Below are 16332 nucleotides of genomic sequence, written 5' to 3'. Positions count from 1 at the left end.
GTATTAAAAAATAATAATTGCTCAAATTTCCCTCTCGGCTATGTAATTTAATTAACATTTCCATTTGACCTTTAAACAATGTCTACTTTAGAGCACTTTCAAGTAAGTTCTAGATCTACTCTCAACACTTGCTTCACTACAATTTCCTAGTATAATTTCAAATAATTTCTTATTCCATTGCTCATCAATAATATCTTTCAACAATCAAGAAATAAAAAATGAAAAAATAAATAAAAAAAAAATTGTCATTGCAATTACAATGTTGAGATTGACAAACAGAAACATGTAAAATTTGCAATAGCAAAGACGATATAGTAAAAAATATTAATTCTCCATCCTTGCTGTAAATTGACTAAATTTATAATACGCAACATGCTTGAATTTGAAAAATAATCTAATTAGAATAAATTAGAATATGTTTTTTTTCTTATAATGCAATATGCCTATCGTTCTTCTTTTCTCACAACTTACACCTTGCATTCAATTGTGCATTTATCCTGAATTGCAGAAAAAAAAAAAAAAAATGAAAAAAAAAAAAATGAACCTTATAAACTTCCTATGACTAGGTATCGTTACCTACAACAATTGAAACATCTAAATGATTTTATTTGTGTTGGAACAACTTATCCGCCAAACATTGTACATCTAAATTCTCAATTAACAATAACAAAACCAACCTCAATATATAGAAGTCAATCAACTTTCATCCATCATCCTATCTATACCAAATTTTAAATTCAAATTTTGAATGCAATGCCTATAAATCTAACTAAGAATTGTAAATCTAAAGAAATAAAGAAATTGAAACCTCTAGCTTTGCCTTCTATTGCTACTAAAACAAAATTAGTAATGCACAAACAAAATTAGTACCTATAATATAAAATAATATAATATAAATGATATACTTGATATATGTAAGATTGTGGATGGAGTTTCATCTTATTTAAAACATCATTTAAAGTGTGATAAAATAATTTGGTGATAGTTAATTTGATCTATAATATTTACATTGGAATTTGATTTGAAGCAAAACAGTTCCAAAATAGAAAATTTCACTAGTTTGTATACCATGACTCAAGACAATGTTTTTAGCACTATCACATGGGAGAATGCACAATTAACAGTTATAACAAACAACCTCTATATTAATGTCAAACAACCACTTCACTCCAAATGCTGCTTACTAGAATATCTTTTTACCTTATATCCAAATATAACATAAAAAATAAATAAGCAACTAACATATTCAACCAATTTCCAACACCATTGAGTTGGAAACAATGTAGCACACAATAGCATGTGCATTAGACTATGCCTCATCACCATTTGTATTTTCATTGCCCATCACAACTTGCACCTCTCTTTGTTGGTGTTTGATTGTCCGCTTCTTTTTCAATAATTAAACTTCACCTTCAATTGCATTTAGTTGCAAAAAATGAAAATAAAAGAGATGGCCCTCCTATGAACTCGTGATCAAGTACCATCACTTGCAATATGTCCATCATTATCATAGTTATAAATGGGGCTCATATCATTGCAATCACAATGCTAAGATTGACAAAGAAAAATATGCAAAATCAAATTGCAACCATGAAAATAGTGTAACTCTTTACATGCAACAAATAATATATTGTTGAATCTGTTCACATTTAATTAAATGGCCGCATTTCGGTTGAACTTCATCATTTCATGTTCTATTAAACTCTAGCAATGATGAAAACAAAGACTAATCTATACATCAAATAAGAACCACTACTGTCCAAGTAGTTTATATTTGCTTGAGTTTTAGTCAAGTTTTTGCTTTCTTTCAAATTCTAGATAACATTAAGTTTTTTGATGAAAAACAAGAGGAATGCATGGAATGAATGAAAGCCACCACTTGTCTCTTCAAGCAATCTTAATATATAGATTTAGATTAAAAAAATATTTATAAAAATTATTATAGTTAAAATTATACTTATATAAGGTTATGATAAAAATTAAAAGAATACAAACTTAAAAATTGGCTTTAAAATATATTTTGTTAGCATTAGAATTTTATTAAAAAATTACAATAATAGTATTGAAATGATATTTGCTAAAAAAATCCATGATCTATTTATTTAAAACTTATATACACATTAGTTATTTTATATTGATTATAATTTTGTCTTATTTAAAAATAAAAATAATAATACAAATGTAAAGTTTCTAAGACAAAAAAATCTAAAAAAGCTAAAAAAATTTTTAAATTGTACTTATATTTTTTATGATAATTGATTTATGAATGATAAATAGTTTCAAATTAATAGAAACATAATATTCAAACTCTAAAGTTTGTTGCAAGTCTAGTTAGTTTTTATTTTTATTTTAAAAGAAAAATGATGAAGCAACCTAAATTTTATTAAACAATCCACTCTATTTTAACCATCATTGCACCTTTGTAGCCGCTATATTTGTTCTCAACCTTCCATTCCCAATCATTACTAAAAATAGAGACGGGTAGTTGAGAATGAGGCAAAAGTTGGAAATAAAGGAACCGTTGGATATGAGACAATGGTTGTGCATAGGAGAACAAGTAGGAATGAGACAATGGTTTGAAGCAAAGGAACGGCTAAGAATGGAGATGAGATTGAAAGAATACAATGATGGTTTAAACATATAGGTTGCATTAGTAAAAATTTAGGTTTTTTTATTATTCTATTTTTTTAATTATATTCTTTTATTATATTTTAATAGTATATATTTACATCCTATTACCTAATAAATAAATAAATAATTCTATAAGTGTAACAAATGAAACTTTAATTTTAAAATATATTAAAAAAATATAATGTATAAATAAATGAAATCTCAAAACTATATAATAATTAAAATTTTAAAATGTCCTAACTAAGTTGTAATAGTGAATACCTAAACTTCTATTTAATCTTCGTAAGTTTTTAGATAACATGCTGATTTTCTTTTTTTATTAAATAAAATCATCATTTATGCATGTATAGTTTGTAAGTACATATAGTTTCTTTTTTATATACAACTGACTTAGACAATTATATAACAATTTTCTTAATTTAAAAAGTGTAAATTGATAATCATTTCAAATCCAACTTTGATAATATAAAATAGTTACATTTCAACTAGATTTAGATATTTTAAAAACTTAAAGATCTATTGATTTTGTAAATAAAAAATAAATATTTAACTTTTTCCTAAATTTTTAATTAACTTTTCAATGGACCACAAATTATTATTTATAATATGTAAACATTTAATTGAATATTGTACCTTAAGGTTTATGAACTAATACTTGAAGGCTTGTTGATATATAATTCAATTGGTTTTGTATAAAATTTGACAATAAAAGACTCTATTATAATTTCTATGTCAAAATTGATAACAAGTATATATTTATATATTAGTGTAATGAATTTATTTTTCATTTATAATGTTGAAATTATAGAATAATTAGTTATATATATATATATATATATATATGTAAATATATCTATAAAATAACTTGGATATAACACAAAGAAACAAAAGAAGTATTTTGATTGGTTGTGAAGTAGAGAATTCAAGGAACTTAAGGAACATGAGAACAAAGGAGCATAGATGAACAAGGGAATGGATGGATGTGTTGAGAGATCGTGGTGCTCAATAGTATGGGTTTCTAGCTAATATATATATATATATATATATATATATATTTTCTACATATGTTTTCATTTAATGAATAGACATCATTTTGAAAAATATTTTGACACAAAACAAAGCAATATACAATGAGAAAAAGTAACACATGTGAAAGTGCAATAACACAACAACACAATTGTTACTTTGAGTGCTATACACAAAAGAATAACATATTTTTACAAATTGTGAATAGGCATATGTTTATAGTGATTTTGATACAATTATTTTGGTATTTTTGGTATAATTTTTAGTAATATTATGAGATATAAATTATGTCATTATATATATATATATATATATATATATATATATATTTTGCTTATTATTATTATTATTATTATTGAAAATAGTTGACAATGCAAGTTTATGGTTTTGCTTCTACAATTTTGCATTGTTATATACATTGTGATAGTGTTTATTTGGATCAATAATATGTCAATGTTTAAAACAACTTCAAACGATGATTGCTTCAAAACCTGGCAATTCGACAAAATATTTGAGTATGCTTGTTAGATTCTTGTTTATAATACAAAACCAATTTTTTTATCTCTTTGAAAAGGAAAGATACTTATAGTAGTTAACATGTTTAAAGACAAAGTAATATCATTAGGAGTTCATTAAAAACAAATAAACAAAGAATCAACCAAGAAATGCTACAAAAGAAAGACATTGAATGGAGTTCATTACATTTATTTCAATTAAAAAGAAATGAAAATTGGCCAGCATTGTGCAATGAAAGGCAGAGACAAAAACAAATAATTACATGTACGTACATGTGTATGTATATAAATTTATACACATAAACACACACACATACACACACAAATGAATTATAAAAACTAACTCTATCAGCAAACAAAACTGAATTTTACCTTTAACAACTACAACATTTTAGGTTTTGCTTTATCAGGACGAAAAGATTATGAATAGGATCTCACATAATTTTACCCGAAAAATATCTTCACAGTAATTTCTGTGATTAACAGATCACTCGAGGGTCATTTGCTCCAACTCAGAGAGAAACCCTAAAAGGATCAGGTGCGTAGGTTGAAGACCTAATTGCATAAATCGAGTCCAACCCTGCACCGTCCGATGAATCATCGAACGGCTCTTCCAGCGCAGAGATTTGAAATTTCAAAGTTTACAATCCTTATCGCCGTTAGCCCGTTGAAGTGGCGACGGCGGCCTCACACGACCACTACAAAACCATTCAGGATTCACCTCATTACTCCATTTTTTGGAACTGTTTCTCCCTGCATCAGGCATGGTCCTGCGTCGCGTAGTTGTGGAGTTATAGGTTTCGAGATTCTTGGGGTCTTTATCTTACCTTACGCATAGTGTCATTGGAGAGCATTTTTGAGTGTAGTCGATGGTTATCGACGATACTGCTTGTCCAGGTATATAGGGTTTAGTGACTTAGAATCTAGAGCGAAGAATACAAGTTCTGGTGGGAAGGAATCCATGTCGAATTCCTCTCCCTGAATATTCTTTTATATACATTGTTTTGGTTCGCATTGTAAGGCGGACGATGATGAGGTTACTTAAGGTCTCGTTCGCCTGAGTATGATGTGCTGAGAATCTTAACTCTGATGTCCTCACTGGTGGTCACGTCAACATTCATGTGCCTTGTGGAGATTTGACGCGGAGAAAGGCCATGTGCTTTAAAGTCTCGCTCCGTCCAATGGATCACAAGCTATGTTGGTCGTCATTATCAGAACGTCGTGCATTTTTTCATTGACTGTAGGTTCCTGGCAGTCTTATTTTCTCGTTTCAGATTGCAAGTGTTTTGAAGTTCCCATTATTCACTCAACCGGAATTGGTTATATAGTATGTAAAATTTTCGGGCAGAATGGGAGCTGGAGAGGCCAATTCCCTTGTCTAGGAAACCTCAAATTATTCTCTTCATGCCGTTTAATAATTACTAATAATGTGGGAAATATGAAAACTGGATTTGGTAAGTAGTGTAGAAATCCACAGTAACTCTGTCTGGAGACATCACAGCGGCAGCGCCAATTGGTGTATCCTTGAGTTGAACTTCATGCACAAGGGACTATGACGATTCAAAGAAAGGTCTCGTTCAACGTATTGGCTGACAAGCCTTGCCGACCATTCTAAAAAGATCACCACCCATAATCTGATGTCCCATCTGCGCTAACAGCGTTCACTATTATCTACTGAGTCTTGATCAACGACTTTCCGAAGTCAAAAGTATGAACCAAACATCATTGTGAATTTTACCCCAGAAGGTGCAGGAGTCCGTGACTCATCCAGGATGATTCAGACAGTCTCATCTGAGCAAAACTCCTCGCCACTCCAATTTTCCATTTTCACATAATCTGCCTTGTTTGACAATGCCCCGGAGGGCTCCAACTTGCACGATAACTGGTCCGAAATTCTGCACACCCGCTTCGACAAGTTCACTCTTCGGAACTAACAACCTTTCCAAGGCAGTAGCCATGCTGATTTCTGAAGTCCTTGACTACTCCTCGTCGTCCACTTTCTGTTGAGTGTCTTGAGCCGGATTGTTTTCACTGCGTGGACATTAACAATCTCTCTTGTGTACGTTGAGTTCAGGAGTGCTGTATCAAGTCCTCTGGTCCTAATCCACATGTCATGTGAGGGGCGTCGATGCAGTCGAGCTATCCGGGAGAATTTAAAGAGCATTCCCGATTGCTTTCACAAGCTATATATTTGTAACTGTAACTTATGTTGGTGAAATTGATATTTTATCCCGAAGTATCCCCAGTCTTCTCTTGAAGCTGAACTCTTCGTCGTCTTCATTTGACCACAATTTTGTTTCTTTCATACTATGATTAATTGTGTAGTAAAAGTTGGCACAATGGTTTAGCTTAGATTCTGTATAGCTCGTTTAGTTACAAGATTATTGCTGTTTAGCTTTAACATTTTTCAATGTGTAGGACTGAGCAATGGCCCTACATATGCAGTTCTTCATGTAAAACTTTCTCCTGGGAAAGGATAGGGCTAGTGGTGTATCAGACAATAGACCTTGTCTTGAAAGTTGTATTCTTCCGTTGATGTGGCGGAGTTGGTCTTTGGCACCAATCTCAGGTACTGGGCCGAAAGGGCGTGGGTTTGAATCCCACTGTCGACATGTAACTTGGGTGTCAGTTGCCCATGTGATCACTGTCGGGTGTGATTGTCTTTGAGAAAGTCATTTTCTGTTGTCTTTGTCCAGTGCCCCCAAACTACAGAATGGAACTACATCTTCGTTCTTCATGCTTGGCCTTCGGAAAAACTCTGAGTACGTTCCTGATTCTCTGTCCTCCATCAGTTCACTCTCGAAGCGTGCTTTTGCTGAAAAAGAATAATCAAGATTCGGTGAACTGAAACTGGGTCAAAATAGCTAATTCCAATTGTACAACGTCTGGCTCATCCTTCGTTATCTAGTCTTGTACGAAGATGTGACCTCCAGAAAATAATTGTATTCCGAAAGTACAAAATTGGTTTCACATGCTGTCAGCACAATAATCCGCTCACAATCTTGTAATCTCACGCCACCTGCACTGGAATGGTCCAGTAATCGTCCAAATACACTCTCCTCGGTCACCATGTTCACAAAGCCTGGAACCTCAGTAATTTGCCAGAAGCCCGTCTCGCAACTATCTTCCTCATGTCCTTGTGCATGGATAATCTCAATTACATCTTCGAAGACGATTTCCCAGTGGGTTGATAAGCTACGCTAAGTTAACTCTCGGTAAGCATATCACCCTCAGTTGGGCTGTGATTGAGGTATTCTGAAACTTCGAGATATTCCCGTAGCAATCAGTATTAGAGCTGATCAGGGTTTGATCGAGATCCAGAAAGGCATGATTAAGCAAGAAAATTATGTGTGTCAGAAAACTAATGAAAATTACATTATCGTGAGTTAAGACCTGCAGACGACAGGCAAAGATCCTTTCCAGCGACATCTTTCGGAAGTAGCAAATTAGCTTAGAATCCAAGGAAAGCCTGTCCCACGAGCACTTGGCCTGGGCTCTTACTTGGCTGTTTGTGATGTCTACGTGGACGAATCCCAGGTGACAGGTCGATGAGCTGGCATTCCACGTCAGTCTTTCGACCTTGCGGCCACCACGTAGGATGCTATCCTGGACTGTTCACTAATCAAGGACCAATTCACCATGGGACGATTGACGAACGATATCTGTCCAACTGAATGAATGAAATGAATCAGTGTTGAGCAGTAGGCGTTCAAATGCCAACCATATGGGAAGACAAGTAGGCGGCGCAGAAGCTCTGCCAGCTAGATGGATGAGTCAGAATTAGAGGGGGTCGATACCCTGCCAGCTAGATCCCCTAATAGCCCCTGTGGAACATACACGTGCAATCCGGGTCAAAGCTGAGCTCCATATAGGGGAACCTGACATAGTGTCCATGTTCTTCCTGCAGCTGGAGGACTTGGTTAGACCTAATGCCACTTTGAATGAGTTGGACAATTAGTTAAAAATAATGACTAGGTACTCAAATTAGTGACTCAATTAGAAGAGATTAGTGCACCTCGCTGTATCACCTCCGAAGCCTGTACAGCTATCAAAAGCAATGTGTTGCATGCTTGAAATTTTACAAAAAAAGGTAGTTTTAATACATGTAGATTATACATTACTTACATGACTAAACGTAGGGTATTGCAAATGCTGCGGAATTAGCTGTATGTGTATTTTGTCTTGTCGACTGTTCGTATAAGAGTTTGGCCAGTGCTCCGGACTGCACACTCCATCGCAGCGTCGCTCCGAGTCCAGCAGCAGTTCCCCTCGTCTTGGAAAGCTCGCATCGCCCAACAACAGCAGCAACAGCAGCCATGGTGAAGGTGGCGTTCGGCGAGGCCAATGAGGCGTCCAGCGCCGACGCCCTGAAGGGCGCCTTCGCGGAGTTCCTCGCCCTGTTCCTGTTTGTCTTCATCGGTGTCGGATCGGTCATGTCTTACGAGAAGATTCACGCGGGTGACATGGACGCTGCGGGTTTGCTAGTGATCGCTATTGCTCACGGCCTCGCGATTGCGGTCCTGGTATCGGCCACTGCCAATATCAGTGGAGGGCACATCAATCCTGCTGTGTCGCTGGGCCTCGCCCTTGCTGGGAAGATCACCGTCATCCGTCTCGTTCTATACTGGATCGCCCAGCTCTTGGGCGCTGCCGCAGGTAATGAATCAGTTTCTTCCCTATCCACCTCGTATTTTGTATGCATTGATTTTACTTTCTCAAGAACGACTGAAAGTGTTTCACCAATTGCGATGTAAATTTGGTGGCACCAAATCGAGATTCGCGTCGTTGCTCAATTCGTAAAACTTGTTTGGCTTAATACAGCGGATTTAGTGATTTGCAATGGCTTTGAGCATCACCCTACTTTAGTGTCTAGTTCAGTGTTGACTGGTTACAGATACAATGCGTATTTAATCGGCGAGCTTTGCGATTACGAGTTGTTTGATATGTAGTGTGAGCTTGACGGTTTTCTCTTCAGTAGCTATTGGTTAGGGAATGAGCTGATCGAGGAATCTGGAACCCACAAACTGAGATGCCATTGATATGCAGGCGCATGGGTGTTGAAGATAGTTACTACCGGTGAGGATGTCGCGCGCCACGCCATTGGAGTCGGCATGACCCCGTGGTCCGCCGTGCTCATGGAGGCAGTGCTCACCTTCACTCTCGTGTTTGTTGTGTTCGCGACTGCAGTGGATCCTAAGAAGGGAACCGTGGGAGTGATCGCCCCCTTGGCGATTGGTTTCACCGTGCTCGCCCAGATCTTCGTGGGGGCTCCCTTCTCCGGCGCGTCGATGAACCCCGGACGCTCCTTCGGCCCCGCCCTGGTCGCCATGGACTTTACCAACCACTGGGTGTACTGGGTCGGCCCTTTCATTGGCGCTGCCCTTGCTGCTCTCATCTACGATGGCGTGTTCATCTCCCCTTCTCCTCCCCCCGGCCATCACGCCATCCCCAGCGACTTCTAGATCGACAATATCACATTCTCTCTCATTTCTCGTGGTGTTCTCCACCTCCAGTCTCCTCGTCCACCACGGTCAGGAGCGCAATGGAAAGGCAACGTCATGATCCGCTGAGGATGCGATCGTTCTGTATAACAGTTTTGGTGACAGCGGCACCGATTGTATCGAAAGCATTTCACTGCATATGATCATTAATGAAGTGTAATTGGACTCCTTTTTCTTTGTAAAATTTCGAGTTCCCAGCATTCAATGGTTCCTTGCCTCTTTCTCTCCATCGGCTGACTCTATCACCATCTTCGAAATATTCGTAATCTTCTCCCTCAAGTTCGTTCGAATTGCTTGTTTTGACAAGATTTGTTCAATTCCATGTGCTTCGATCCCCACAGAAGATACAATTTCTGAGTCGCTCGGTGAAGAAGGCATACAGAGGCTATCTGTTGCGTATCCTTTCCAGCAAACCATGCATTTCTTATCGGCGATGGTGAACCAAGTCACAGCTAAAGCTATGAGACTGTCTACAATCGACATTCTACTCGAGCAATTCAGATTTCTATTGCAATTGCCCTGAGAATCGTAGTTTCTCATACTAGGATTACCATTCTGATTCGGATCAAACTAAGTGAATCATAAAACATTCTTGGTACTTCGAAGTTGAAGCCCAAAAACCTTTATATTACTGATTGTCTTTATGTTTCTTCACCCTTCTGCGGTGTGAAGAAACCTGCAAGTTAGTTGACCTGTTGCAAATTATCATGCTAAAGACAGTAGCAGGTAAAGGCCACTTAGTTAAAGCACTTCCCAAGCCTGATTCCAAAGGAGCTTGTGTTTGGTCAATGCTATGGAATTGGAATGTGTTTTATACATTACGATGCAATTCGGCTCTGAAATGTATTTGTTTAAAATTATAAATTACAAATTATTTCAAAACTGGATAAAAAATTGGTAACCAGAACCATGTGAATAAAATCCGAAGCAGGTCAAATTCACATGCTTCAGCTAAAAACCTTCCTGAGCTATGTTGAATGAAAGATTAGATTTGGTCAATGAACAATGAATTTCAGGAAACCGGACTTATTTAGAATTCCAACCTGTAGTTTCTTTCAAATAGTTGCAAATTATAATCACAAAAGTTTTTTTAATAATATAATAATGATTTTTAAAAAAGTTTTGGTATTTTTTAATTAGATCTTATTTTTAATTAATAAATCAATCTTAGCTTAATGTTATAAATGATTAAGGTTTAGTCCTTTAAAGTTACTATATTAAAAGGAATTAGCTATTAAAAAAGAGACTATTAATAGCTTAGTTTGATAATTAGAATAGGATTTTGAATAAATATACAATTTAAAATATAAATTGGTAGATGAAAGAAGATAAGTTATTTATCTTTTATAAATAAGATAGAATGTAAAGTCAATTTATAAGCAATAAAATTCATTTTTTTAAAAAAATATATATATCCAATTCTATAAAATAATAATAAAAAATATATAAGATTAATAAAAGTAAAAAAATAGAGATAAAAATTTAGTCAAACTAAAAAAAAAATTGAAAGAATTTTTTTGAGGTGCATTTTTTAATTTTTTTTTAATTTTTTTTTCAATTTTTTTAATTTTAGATTTTTATATTTATTTAATATTCTTTATTAGCTTCATTGCATAGATTAAGAATGTTATTTCTAAAATCCTAGATCAAAACTACATTTATATAGATTATATTTATGCTTTTGTAAGTTTTTTGTACAAATATAAGTCATAAGAAATATAAAATAGGATAAAAAAAAAAAAATTAAGATAAGGCAAAGTTTGGTACTATTGTTGAAAAAATAGAAGTTTTAAATTTGATATAGATGCATATTAGTAGAATGGTTTAGAATAGTAGGGTATCAACAAAAATATACATATATTAGAATTGTTTTGCCTAATTCTAAGATTAAACCAACTAAATTTATTATAAAACTTGTTATTATGATACTACTACATTATAGAGGGAAGAAAAATTGTGTTACTTTATTTATGACTATAATGTCTTATTTTGTTTTGCAATGCAAAATATATCATATTCTACGATATCCTTATAGCCAAGTAGTTTTAATGTTTATATGTAGATGTGGTTTTTTTTGCTATTAATATTGATATTCTTCTTATATAATGTCTTATATTACTCACCAACCAACTTGATAAACTCTATTTGCAATGCACCAACATTAAATAAAAGATGACCTTTTAAGTGCTTACAATGGTGCCAAATAATTCTTAAGTAGGACTTTTGTATTTAGTAATAAAATTTATATTCATGTAAAATGATTTTTGGAATGTTCTACAACTTATGTATTTTGTGGTGCAAAAGATCTAAATGAAGATAAAACCTTTGGAAAATTAAGGCTCACCTAATAGGTACTAAAAAGGCCACAAAGTAAAGTACCTTTTTTCTTGTAAAGCTAGCTAATAAAAAAAACCAAAGTGCATTGGTGGCAAATATCTGTGGACTTTTGGTTTTGATATTTGATTACAAATTTATAACAAATATCTTAATAAATGAGCTTCAAAAATATTTGTAGTAATTTTCTTGAATCAAATAACTTATTTTTATACAATGATAATAATATAAAGAAAAAAAAAAGTTTTTTCTGTTTTTATCTTTTTGAAAATATTTTTTTCTAAAACATTTATAAAAAGCTTTAAAAAAAATGGCAAATATATCAAGCAATACGAACTTGTTACATTTTAAATTATAAAGTTTTTATATATTTTTGTTGAAAATAATTGTATCTAGATATAATAAATAAATAAATATATATATATATATATATATATATATATATATATATATATATATATATATATTAAAAAATATAAATTTGATTTCAACTTAGAAATTTTGGAATGTTTTGTTACGGCTATTTTTTATTAAATTAGGATTAAAAAAATATTTATTAGACATATTTGTAGACACAATATAGATTTTTATTAAGATTAAAATTAATGATACTTATTTGATGATAGTATTTTAATTATTTTTCATAATTATAATTTTAAATGATAAGTCTTATTAAATATTAATATTGAAAAAATATAATTAGATTTAGGATTTTTGAGATATAATTAATTTTTAAAATCAAGCTAATAAAATAAAAGATAAATTAAATTAAAAAGACCTAATTAAAATTAAAATTTGTATGATCTATTTAGTATTAGAATTAAGATTTAATATATATATATATATATATATATATATATAATTATTAGTTTAAAATTTGAATTAAATTTAAACTATGAATTTTCTTAAATTAATATTACAAACTTATTAAAATTTTAATGAGACTAATTATTCAAATAATTATAATTTATTGTATTTTTATTAAATATATTTTTGAATATAGATATTATAGTTATTTCTATCAAAGATATATAAAATTATCTTAAATTATTTTATAATTTTTTAGAAATTACATTCAATTTTTATTAATGTAGTAATGTTTAAAAGATTTTATGTGGTTATTTTTTTCAAAATGACTTCAATATGATTGCATTATTATTATTTTTTTAATATGATGTATAATGTTAAAATATTCTATATATAATTATATTTTTTATATACACATTAAAATTACTTAAATAATTATTTTTTTAGTAGAAATAGTTTTTATAAAAAAAATTAAAATTAGCTTTTCAATTATGATTTGAATCTTTAGGTGTTTCATACAAGAATAGTATCTTCTCTAAGAAGTTTCATACTTCTAAAAAATTATTATGACATACATGCTTTGTAGTTTTTAAAAACTTCTATATGTATATTTCTTACTATTTAATATACATAAAGATAAGATTGATTCTATTTTTGATTTTTTCAATATACTTTTGGCATTTTAATACTTATTGAAGAGACATTAATCTTTTATAGTTAACAAAAAGTTTTATAATATCTATTTTTTATTTTTTATTTTTTAATTAATTTATTATTTATTATTTATTTTGTATCAAAGAAATGAAAAAAAAGAATCAAAAAGTCAATATACTTTTTATTACTAGAAAAGAATATATAATCATTTAAAGATGGTATAATATTTAATTAATGGGCTATTGCTAAAGATAACTAGAAATACTTGAGATAAGACTAAGAATTAGAAAGACATTGATAAGAGTGAAGAAGACTTCACACTTGCCTCCATATATACTATCTAATTAGGAGTTATATAACAATGTTTTATAGGACCTTCAATAAATATCTAACTTGTGATACAAGAGTCTAATTTGTAAGGCAAGTTTCTTATATGTACACCATATTGCTACTTTCTACCACAAATTGCCAATATGTGCAACATGTGGCTAAGTTTTTGGCCAAGTTTCTAACCTATCAATCAACTACAAATATATATAAAGTCAAATTTACATTTATGAAGCTTCTAAGAAGCTTTTATATAAGATATTATTAAATCTATTTATATTTATTTATATTTTAATATATTTTATTTAAATAATTTATATATTCTAATTTATGTATATTTATGATATTATCCATCCATCTAAAGTCGAGTTTGACAAGGAGCAATGATCACATCTTGATTCTTCATTTTGATTTTGATGGCAATTGTCAATAAAAAAAAAAATAAAAAAATAAATAAAAAACATCAACCTTCATTATTACATTTGTAAGATTCCTTGTTAGCTGCTATGCGTATTTACTAACATCATATTCACACCAATATACAAGATATTCCATCCTATTTTGGTGTTGCCTTAAATCTAAGACTTCTTCAATTTCAAATTCTTGCTTATTGTCCATTTCTATGTTGCATTTGTCTTTTTGTATATTTATTATCTTGTATGGCTCAAAAAGAGATATATAGAATACATGATAGAACTTCATAGATTCTAATAGATGTAATTAATAAATAATTAGATTGATTTATTCAAAAATAAAAAATAGTTTAAGTTTATAATAATTTATCTTATCATAAGGACAAATAGTCTTTATATTACAATAAAATAAAATTATCTTGTTGCCAATGTAGAATTGAGATTATTCCTTATAATAGAAATTTGTGTTGATCTTTTGTTGTTCTTGAACTTCTTTTAATTGTGCCTTCATTGTTACATGTAGCTCTAATAAACAATTTTTCAAATCTTTGGTTGCAAAATTATCAACTTTAAAAAGTTAAAAATATAAATTTATAAATGATAATCATAATTATTAAAAAAATATATTTATTAAATAGAAGAATTTGTTGTGTTATTATAAAAAAATTTGTCAATGGCAAAATGATTACTCAGTCATCTTGATACTAGTTAATGGTATATCTCAAATATTATTTTAAAATTTAATTTACTTCTTCTATTTGTTTATTAATTTGAAAATAAAAAGATAAAGATGGTTTTATGTCCATTTTAAATATCTTAAAAAAGATTTTTTAAAATCTTGATAAAAGTTATATTTTTCTATCTGATATAAAATCTCTTTGTAATCTATAATAGGAATAGATATTATCTATGAAAATTTTAGCTATTTATTTACTTGTGATAAATTTTATATATTGTACAAAATTTGTCATCTTGGCAAAATAAACTATTATAAAAAATGAAGAATCATAAAAAATTTATATTGGAAGATTATTGCTGAAATCCATAGAAACAAAAGATCATAGCTGTTTTAGTATAGGTAATGGCTGAAGAAGTTCATTAAGTCAATGATAAGGAGTATTTGATCTTGAACAAATGTTACATGATTGTAAAAATTCTTTAATTTCTTTTGATATTTAAAGCCACTAGAAACCTTTAAATATTAGTTCTAAAGTTTTATTGTATCCAAAACATCATACAATTGAAAAGTAATAACAAACTCAAAGAATACATAATTTTTCAAAGATAAAATTTCTCTAGATTCTAGAGGATTATTTTTTAATGATCTAAAGTTTCATTTCTTTATTTTGATACAAGATAAAAATATCTAATAAATCTTATTATTTTTTTAATTGAAAAATAATCTTAAATTTAAATCTTGACAAAAACATGCTTTAACAAGCTTAGTGACAATTCTAAACATGTGTTGACATAAAATACTTGAGATTCTTGTGATTCATATATAGAGTATTATATTATATGAAATATTGCTTTAGAATGCATAAAACACTTGGTTGTGGAAGATAAAATGGAAATTGCAACAACAAGGTCTTAACAATTTTAATAGAATCTTAGATAAATTTCAAGTAAAGCTTAATAAGCCTAATTATATCTTAATAAAATTTAATTAAAATTATATTTTTATAAATTAAATATAAAAATTTATAGTTTTCTTAATAAAAATTCTAAAAAAATTCTAAAAAAACATCTTAAATAAATTCTAAAAAAATCTTAATTAAATTCTAATTATATTCTTATCAAATTCTAATCAAATCTTAATCAAGTTCTAAATAAATTTTAATCATATTTTAATAAAATTCAAATCAAATTTTAATTAAATCCTAATCAAATTCTAATTAAATCTTAATCAAATTATAATTAAATCTTAAATCTTTAAATAAATTCTTATAAAATTTTAATCAAATTCTAAACCTTAAATCAAATTTTAATATAAACTTAATCAAACTTTGAATCTTAAACAAATTCTAATCCAATTCTAAAGTATGTTGAAACTTCAATAATTAATAATTTAATTATAAATTTTATCTAAAACTTTGTATATCTCAATTATTAATTTTATAATAA

At 30.2% G+C, this 16332-nt stretch overlaps 1 protein-coding gene, 1 long non-coding RNA gene and 1 other non-coding gene across 3 annotated transcripts; all 3 read left to right on the top strand.

Moving 5' to 3' along the window:
* The first annotated feature begins 4231 nt into the window (after positions 1–4231).
* On the top strand, positions 4232–6817 carry LOC112285588 (uncharacterized). Its single transcript, XR_016504470.1, has 2 exons — positions 4232–4437; positions 4659–6817. It is a non-coding gene; the product is annotated as an uncharacterized LOC112285588 (long non-coding RNA).
* LOC112286197 (small nucleolar RNA Z43) lies at positions 5720–5815 on the top strand. Its single transcript, XR_002970955.1, has one exon. It is a non-coding gene; the product is annotated as a small nucleolar RNA Z43 (small nucleolar RNA).
* Positions 6818–8410: 1593 nt separating the features above from the next.
* LOC112285486 (aquaporin TIP1-3) lies at positions 8411–9873 on the top strand. Its single transcript, XM_024526354.3, has 2 exons — positions 8411–8828; positions 9219–9873. The coding sequence occupies exons 1-2, from the start codon at positions 8489–8491 to the stop codon at positions 9632–9634; spliced, it is 756 nt and encodes a 251-aa protein (XP_024382122.1). The 5' UTR covers positions 8411–8488; the 3' UTR covers positions 9635–9873.
* The last annotated feature ends 6459 nt before the right edge of the window (positions 9874–16332 follow it).

This window comes from Physcomitrium patens, chromosome 8, assembly GCF_059467195.1.
Source record: "Physcomitrium patens ecotype Gransden chromosome 8, ASM5946719v1, whole genome shotgun sequence".
NCBI classification, from domain to species: domain Eukaryota; kingdom Viridiplantae; phylum Streptophyta; class Bryopsida; order Funariales; family Funariaceae; genus Physcomitrium; species Physcomitrium patens.
This window is presented reverse-complemented; position numbering and strand designations above follow the sequence as displayed.